The sequence below is a fragment of the Pinus tabuliformis genome, chromosome X, assembly GCF_031772625.1.
Source record: "Pinus tabuliformis cultivar Carrire ecotype Pingquan chromosome X, CPIR1, whole genome shotgun sequence".
NCBI lineage: Eukaryota > Viridiplantae > Streptophyta > Pinopsida > Pinales > Pinaceae > Pinus > Pinus tabuliformis.
The window spans coordinates 1,039,883,235-1,039,892,297 of record NC_142308.1 but is presented as its reverse complement, the minus strand read 5'-3'; the positions used below and the strand labels follow the sequence as shown (position 1 = coordinate 1,039,892,297).

The 9,063-nt window shown below is 39.6% G+C and overlaps 1 protein-coding gene across 3 annotated transcripts; it reads right to left on the bottom strand.

The window, feature by feature from the left end:
• Positions 1-4,460: 4,460 nt before the first annotated feature.
• On the bottom strand, positions 4,461-6,394 carry LOC149143330 (disease resistance protein Roq1-like). 3 transcript variants are annotated; one of them, XR_016264609.1, is made up of 3 exons: positions 5,978-6,394; positions 4,781-5,861; positions 4,461-4,688 (listed from the first exon to the last, which is right to left on the bottom strand). XR_016264609.1 is itself a non-coding variant. In XM_089448858.1 (2 exons), exons 1-2 carry the CDS (start codon positions 6,343-6,345, stop codon positions 5,408-5,410), a joined length of 822 nt encoding a protein of 273 aa, XP_089304984.1. In that variant the 5' UTR covers positions 6,346-6,394; the 3' UTR covers positions 4,461-5,407. The 3 variants fall into 3 exon arrangements, 1 of the variants encoding a protein (XP_089304984.1); XR_016264610.1 differs by having other exon boundaries at positions 4,826-5,861; XM_089448858.1 differs by having other exon boundaries at positions 4,461-5,861.
• Positions 6,395-9,063: the final 2,669 nt, after the last annotated feature.

Sequence of the window (9,063 nt, the reverse complement as noted above, 5' to 3'; positions counted from 1 at the left end):
AATGTTACAAGAGAAAACAGCAGTCAAGACAATGTCCTGTTAGCTTGTAACATGGCTGAAACACATAGTGAGGACATATGGTTTTTAGACTCAGGTTGCAGCAACCATATGACAGGGAATATAGCCCTCTTCTCAGCCTTAAATCAGAATTTGAAATCAGAGGTCACACTAGGAACTGATTGTAAAGTGTTTGTTATGGGAAAAGGGGAGATAAAAATATTTACAAAACAAGGAGAAAGGAAAACCATAGCAGATGTCTACTATGTCCCCGGAATGAGATGTAACCTATTGAGTGTTGGACAGCTTATCCAAAAGGGTTACAATGTTTACTTTGTAAATGATGTGTGCACCATCATGGACATACCACCCAGCAAAAGATGCATTGCTGAAGTGAAGATGACAAGGAACAGGATGTTCCCTCTCCGGATCAGGGAAGACTTGAAGAACAAGAAGGAAATGGCAGCAGTTACCCAAGAGGCCTTCCAAAGCGTGCCAAAGGATGAGAACTGGTTATGGCACTTGAGATTCGGGCATCTAAATTTTGGAGGTCTAAACTTATTGAGCAGAAAAGGAATGGTAAAGGGATTACCATTGATAGAGAAACCGGACAGCCTATGTGAAGGCTGCATATTGGGCAAACAACATAGAGAAAGTTTTCCATCAGGGAAGAGCATAAGGGCAAAGGCACCCTTAGAGATTATCCACTCAGATTTGTGTGGACCAATGCAAGCTCCATCATTAGCTGACAGCCTATATTTCTTGACATTCATTGATGATTTTACAAGAAAGACTTGGATATATTTCCTCAAGAACAAAAGTGAAGTCTTTGAGAAATTCCAAAATTTCAAAGCATTTGTTGAAAACCAAAGCGGGCTGCACATTAAAGTTTTGAGAACTGATAGAGGAGGTGAGTATATCTCCAAGGAATTCCTAAGATTTTGTAGAGAAAATGGTATTCATAAACAGTTTACAGCAAGGTACACTCCGCAGCAAAATGGAGTTGCTGAAAGGAAGAACAGAACCATCATGGATATGGCAAGGAGCATGTTGAAGGCAAAGCATTTGCCAAATGAGTATTGGGTTGAAGCTGTACATTGTGCAGTTTATATACTGAACAGGTGTCCTACAAAAGCAGTCATGAACAAAGTGCCAGAAGAGGCATGGAGTGGGAGAAAGCAAGGAGTCACCCACATGAGAGTTTTTGGGTGTGTGGCCTATGCACACATTCCAGATCAGCTAAGGAGGAAGTTGGAAAGCAAAGGGGAGAAATGCATCTTCATTGGATACAGTGATGAATCCAAAGCCTACAGGCTGTACATTCCATCTACCAAGAAGTTCTTCGTCAGCAGGGATGTTCAATTCATTGAAGAGGAAGCTTGGGATGGAAGCATAGAGAAAACAGTGAATGTCAAGAACTGTTTGTCTCATGATGAAGATGAAGAGGAGGTGGCTGAAATGAATCCCCAAACAGCAGCGCCAACACAAGGACAGCAAGGAACACCATTGAGGATCAATGAGAGTGCTTCTCCAAGCACACCACAAGGAGGAAATTCAAGTGCATCTTCAAGCACTTGCACACCAAGTGAAAGAGGTAAGAAATTTAGAAATCTAAGTGACATTTATGATGAAGGAATGAATTCCTTATTTGCCTTGTATTGTCATGTTGATGATCCTATTCATTTCGAAGATGCAATTAAAGATAGGAAATGGATAGAAGCTATGGATGAGGAGATGAATGCCATAGAGAGAAACAAAACATGGGATTTGGTTGAGCTACCAAAAGGCAAAGAAGTCATTGGTGTGAAATGGGTCTACAAGACCAAGAGCAATGCTGAAGGCAAGATCGAAAGGCATAAAGCAAGGCTGGTTGTCAAAGGCTACAAGCAGCAGTATGGGAGAGACTATGAGGAGACTTTCGCACCGGTTGCAAGAATGGAAACCGTGAGAGCAGTGCTGTCCATAGCAGCTCAAAACAAATGGAAAGTCTACCAAATGGATGTGAAATCAGCATTCCTAAATGGAGTGTTAATGGAAGAGGTCTATGTGGAACAGCCTCTCGGATATGAGAAGAAAGGTGAAGAGCACAAAGTGTGCAAATTGAAGAAAGCTCTTTATGGGCTGAAGCAAGCGCCAAGAGCATGGTACAGCCGGATAGATTCATATCTCTTGGATAATGAATTTGACAAATGTGAAGGAGAACCCACAGTCTACATCAAGGAAAAGGATGGTAAAATTTTAATTGTTGTCTTGTATGTAGATGATGTTATTTTCACTGGAAATGATATTCATCTTATTGAGAATTTCAAATCAATCATGAAGGATGAATTTGAAATGACTGACATGAGTTTGTTGAGATACTTCTTAGGCATAGAAGTAGAGCAAAATGAAAAAGGAATTTTTATATCTCAAGCAAGATATGTAAATCAAATTTTGAGCAGATTTAAGATGGAAGAATGCAAGGCAGCAATCACTCCCACAGTAACGGGATTAAAGCTCAGCAGAGAGGACAGCAGCAAGGATTTTGATCCTAGCTTGTATAAAAGCATTGTGGGCAGCCTTATGTATTTAACAGCAACTAGGCCTGATTTAATGTATGCTGTTAGTTTAATTTCCAGGTTCATGGAGAGGCCAAAGGAGGCACATTGGCAGGCAGCAAAGAGAATTTTGAGGTATGTCAAAGGCACTAAAATGTTTGGAATTCTATATCATGCCTCAGAACATTCAGATTTGGTTGGATACACTGACAGTGATTGGGCTGGAAGTGTAGATGATCGGAAGAGCACTTCCGGTTATGTTTTTAATATGGGTTCAGGAGCCATTTCATGGGCTTCTAAGAAGCAGTCCATTGTAGCATTGTCTACAGCAGAGGCTGAATATGTGGCAGCTACAGCAGCAGCATGTCAAGCAGTGTGGATGAGAAGAATGTTGAGAAGCTTAGGCCAAGAGTAGGCAAAAGCAACAGTGATCTTTTGTGACAATAGCTCAGCTATTGCATTGTCAAAGAATTCAGTGTTTCATAAAAGAACGAAACACATTGATACAAGGTTTCACTACATCAGAGAATTGGTGAACAATGGAGAAATTGTCTTGAAACATTGCAGGACTCAAGAACAGGTTGCGGACATCTTGACAAAGCCATTGGATCAGAAAAGCTTTGAATTTTTGAGGAAGTGTCTCGGTATGACCGAATGCCCAGCTGTTGAAATTAAAGGGGAGTGTTGAAGTTATAATTTCAACGCAGCCGTGCGTTCTCACCCAAAACCACCAGCATGAAACCACAAACCGCCCAGAAGCATATCGCACCGCTTTTCCGGAAAAGTTGTTTCCGTATTCTTGGCTCCGATGCGATTTGGTGAAGACGCGTGGATCTCACCTGACATCAGCCAACGTAATTTATCGGAAGATAAAGTTCTGTAGCATGAGGCCTTCCGATATCTTTCTCCACCGTCGGATCTACTCCCGTGTTCTCCGCCGTTGATCGATTGAAGCTGCATACCAACAAACGTCAAATCAATGCATTGCGTGGAGTAAAAGACTTATGGTTTGACCGCCGAATGAAAGAACTTAATGAATTTATGTGCTGTTCGTAGTTTTTAGGTAGATGCTTTTAATAATGTTATGGGCACGTTTCAATATTTTTTATATAGCACGTAAGTTTTGTATGTAAAAGGAATGGCACATTTAATGATAGGTATGGTCGTTTTTATGTAATGTAATATTTAAAAGAGGGAGGTCGTATATTTGTTTTTTGAGTGTGTTGACTTTTTTTAATGTATGTATGGCACACGGGAGGCAATGAAAAAGCGTGTATTCGCAGCAGCGAGAGAACAAGAGATGTGTGCACAGCAGTGCGAGAAAATATAGGAAGAACAGAGTGGTAATGTTTTGTGTGGCATTTTGAAAAACAGAGGAGCAAGAAAAACCATGTGTGGTTTTGCACAGCAGTGCATAAAGAAAATGGTGGAGCGTGTTTTGTAAGCCTCTGTAAATTTTGTTTTTACAGCAGTATGTAAATGAAGGTTTTGTAAAATCCATGAGCGTATAATGAATTTGTTTTACAGCAGTAAACTTATGAAAATTTTTATATTACAGCAGTAAAGTTTTGTTACAACAGTGAATGTAAAAGGGGATTTACAGCAGTAAACCCAGTTCAGTAAATTCTTAGAAATTTTTTTTATGATGGTGAAAAACTCTGTCTCTCAGTGAAATTTTTTTTATGTCTTCCTGTGCACAAAAAGATCCTGGAGTAAAGTAAAACAGAGCATTGTCTCTGTGTTTAGTTTGAATCTTGGTTTTTGGTATTTTCCCCATTTAAAAATATCCAACAAAAATCACATGGTGCCATATTAAATGCAAATCAACAATACAAACTTTTAACTCAAAAAATTTCCAAGCACCTTCCATTCGCCTTCCCACAGTGATGTCAATTTCACTCTGACTCCGTACCCTTCCTCCCGGTACACTTCTAAAACCCTCAAATTCTTTACTGGAATCCAGGAAGGAAGAGAAGAGTAAGGACAGCTGAACCAACGAAGCCATACGAGATCTGGTAAGTGCACCCTTGTCAAAATGTGCTCCACTAGACCATCTTCGCTAAAGGGAAGTTGCAATATTCCTCGATGCAATGTTATATCTGAAACCCCATTTGCATGCTCAACATCTCTAATTCCCCGCACTTCGCTTATTACCTGTTGAATGACGAGAAAAGATGGAGAATTAAAAATTGTATACAGATTTTGATTTCAATAATTTATAAATATTTGAAAGATTTAGCACTTACAGAGGATGGCTGCAACAATTCATCAAGTTTATCTATCCCACTCACCAATCCCGGAGCCTCCGCGATATCTCTTCCCAGATCACGAAGGTGATCATGCATATGTATCACATTCTCACTATCCACTTCTACTAAACACCTGTCTTCCAAATTTTGAAAACCTTTCCACTTGCACCCGTCCCATATTTTGACAGCCATATCTCTTTTTTCTCCAATGAAAAAACATGCAACATCTAGGAATATCTCCCGCTCCTCCACATCCAGTGCCTCGTAACTAATTTGCAGTCTCTACTTTATCTCTGTGGGGAGTATCCATTGAAGTTTGTCCAATTGGTCTTCCCAGTAAGATTCGTTCTTTCTTCCACATAGAAGTGCCCCAAACACTTTCAAAGAGAGAGGCAGTCCCTTGCAGGCATCTAAGAACTTATTTACAAAAGATTCAAATTGTGAGAGTGGGTAAGGCTGTTTGAAGGCATGGAAGCAGAAGAGTTCTCGGGACTGTTGTTCATTCAGCCCAGTCAGTTTATAAATGGATGAGTTTTCAATTCCTGAGCTTGTGAGAATATCTTTATATCGGGATGTAATCAATATTAAACTGTCGGATGGAATAACAGTTTGATCTGGAAAAAGTTAATCAATCTGATCCACTTGATCTACATCGTCTACAACTATTAAGGCATGACAAGAAGAGAGAGTTTGTTTAAGCATCTCCATACCTTGATCGATGCAGTCTATTTCTGGATCTGATCCACTCAAACTCTTGAGAAGTTTCTTCTGCAATGAAATTAAAGTGCCCTTACCAGCGTTTTCTCTTACATCCGAGAGAAAACAAGATCTGTTGTACTGCGAACTCTTTCGATTGAAGATTTCTTTTGCTAGGGTTGTTTTTCCTAGACCACCCAACCCAATAATTCCCAGGACGGGAGGTTTTCCACTCTGCCCTTGTTGCTGCAATAAAAATTCATTTTCAAAATGTTGTACCTTTTCATCTAGACCCGTTGGATATTTGGCTACATGCAAAGGTGTCTTTTTCACTCTCTTCAAAACCTCTTCAACTACTAAATCCAGCAACTCTCCTTCATCGCTGGTTATTCACAACAAAATATAATAAAGGTATTAAGAAAAAAATCTTTACATGTATCTATCCAAACATAAAGCAATACAATACCGCGAAATCGAGAGATAAGGTGGAGTTCTCACCCGTTGCAGGACTCCAGCTCCAAACCGCTTATGTGTGAAACCTTAGCAAGAGCATTTCTCCAACTCTCAATTGTACTGGAATCGTATCGCAATTTCTTTTGGAGAGGTTGATCATCATAAGTCGTCTTATTTGCCAGTGATTGTAGGGATTCAGCATACTTTCCACGATTGCCCTGCGTCCACCTAAGTTCAGAGGGCTTGATACCGTAAAATACGGGGATAATCGTCCCTCTCGATTCCAGCATTTGGAGGAGTTCATTCAAAAACCAAACAGAGTCTGCATATCCAGGAGAGAAAACCGCCACATGGACGGAGGCGGTTCTAATAGCGCTTTCTATTTGAGAAGTCAAATACTCCCCCCTTTGCATTTACTCCTGATCTAGAAAGACTTTCAATCCCTGTGAGACAAGGCGACGATACAGATGGCTGACAAAGGTTTTCTTCATGTCAGGCCCGCAGTGATTTAGGAAAACTTCATAAGAGACACAGCGAGCGGTGGAAGATGAGGAGGCCATTGCCAATTTGGAAATACAGATAGAAATAATGAAAAACCCAAATTGCAGAGGAGGTTGATCAGAGCGTAGCAGAGAAATTGCAATGGAAAACCCAGAGAGATGCTCTGCCCTAATTGATGTACCCAAAGATTGGTGTTCCCACTTCTCTTCTCTTTTTGCGTGTAGTGGCCGACCATCACGCGGTCAGCACGAATTCTGGTGCTGAGAGAAAACAAAGCGTTCCACGGCGCTCTCTAGACCATTACATTTGAGTGCGTAGTCAGGAATCTCACTTTGTGTGTGGAACCCACACACTCAATGCCATGGAGCACTGACCGCGTGAGAGCTATCACTTTGTGAATGGGTCCCACACGCTCAACTGTGTAGACGGTGGGATCCACACGCTCAATTGCGTGGACCGCGTGAGCACCGAGCACTATCGAGTTGGGCAAGGGCTAACCAGCCATATATTGAGTCATAAATGCTGGGCCAGCTAATGTATAGCCCTTGCCATACATGCATTCGATAACATGTATTCAACATCACATCCAATATTTCCGACGTCTTTGCCTAATTTTCTGATGACCGCGGAAACAGGCCAATACGGTCCACGTCTCCATCGCCGCCATCATCCTGTCCAGACCGTGCATGCAATTAAAGCATGGATGGACCAGCTACCATGTGAAATCTAAATTTTGAATTTTCAAACTGCCGCGCCACTAGCCTATCGTCCCTTCAGTGTCTCTATTTGAAATTTGAATTTGGATTTTGTGCGCGCGTACATGAATGTCCATGCCTCGGAGGTTGGCTTCCTGGTGTGTTTCTTCCTCTTTTGGGCTGGGTGCTGCTGGACGATGGCCTTGCTTTGCTTTGCTTGTGCAAATCCTCACATCTCATTGAAATTTTTAGTGAGATAGAATTGGCAAGCATCAACAGGAATGTTCCCTCCGGTTATTTCAACAACCCCTATCAACGATGGGATCGCATGAGTGGTAGGATTCATTTGGCAGGTTTCAACTCTCAAGAATCAAACAATGAAAGAGAGTGTAAACCTCTGTTTAGTCTCCTTAATGTGCAATGAAAAAAAATTCAAAATTTTTTGACTTGTAGGTTTCGAGAGACTTATATCTCACTATGTAGTGGATGAACGATCAAATCCAAGCGACAAACTTTGGCCCTTCTACAAATTGCTCATCAATTAAAACTGGTAGCAAATCAGATTTATCAAATCAGTTTTACTCATTTATTTTTTTTGGAATTATATGTTGCTAACTCTCTCTCTCTCATTTTCCTATAATAATCCTATTCACTATTTTTTTTTTTTGTCGTCCAGCAAGATATTTTGATAGAGCAGCAAACGCAATGAGCCGTGGATATGGGGCGCACATCGTTCTACAGGGTCACTACATCTTTTCCAAAGAGTTAAGTTCCTTTGCGATCTACAGTTCAGGCAATTGCGATAGATCCAGATCGGTGCGAGTCGTGAACCAATTCCGGTTCCCGAATCAAAGTTAGCAGGTTAGAACCCACTCGGAAGTGAAGCACCAGCAACAGATGAAACGAATTAGACAACGTCTGAGAGGAAGCCAGAGGCAAATGGAATAAATTAGATTTTTTTGGTTATTAGACTAATTAATTAATGGATAAGACGTTGGTCTATGAAACCAGAGATTCTGGGTTCCATCCGCAATATGGTTGTTTGTTCCAATTTCACCTTTCCTATTGTTTAATGGCTTCCGATCTTTCATCGATTGGTAATGCTTATAGTTCCAAATTGACCTTGGAACAATGGTTAATACAAAATATCATTCCAGGTAATCACTTTCAAGACTTTTGAAAGATTCTTGATGATGAGCGCAGAGTCTCGTTGGAGGAACAAGAAGTTGAGATAAACAAACTATAATTAGTCTTTCTATTGTGAATTTTCTCATATTTAGTCACATTGTTTTTACTTCAGTAGATGGTGAAGCTCAAATTTCCAATTCACTACTTTATTTTTTTATTATTAAATTAAATATACCTTATTTTTTTATTATTAGATTAAATATTTTTTCTACAGTGAACTTTTTCCTAATACTTAGTTACATTATTTTTACTTGAGTAGATGGTGAATCACATTGAAATTTAGTTATATAGTTATTTTTGTTTTAAGATTTTACACATGGTATATATAATTAGTTTTCTTATAAATTAATTAGAAACGAATTTGCTACTAGAGGAATAATCTCTCGAAGAGAATGCAACTATACTTTCTAAAAATGTAATGAGCGCTACTTTGATCTCTACTCTTGTTTGGCTAGTTCAATTTTTTTTTGGTAGCTTTGACAATTCATGGTTGATCTAATGATGGATATAGTGTGTATATTGGTTTTTGAGGTAAAGAATGTATTCCATTTTCAATTAAGATAGTGATGCAAACACTTAACGAGTTCATTTTTCAAACTAAAATATTGAGTATATTTTTTTGACAAAAAAATATTAGGAACATTCGTAAAAATAAATATCTGGAATAGACAATGTCAACATTATGTGCTTTCTCTTTAACGACATGCAAAAAGTATGGTTATTGATTTTTCTCAAGAATTTCTACGT

What these genes read in the sequence shown, in the direction of transcription:
- LOC149143330 (XM_089448858.1), bottom strand. Translation starts at nt 6,345, where the DNA reads ATGCAAAGGGGGGAGTATTTGACTTCTCAAATAGAAAGCGCTATTAGA. An exon ending in GAGCTGGAGTCCTGCAACGG is followed by an intron (nt 5,862 to 5,977) that starts GTGAGAACTCCA and finishes GTGAATAACCAG; the next exon opens with CGATGAAGGAGAGTTGCTGG.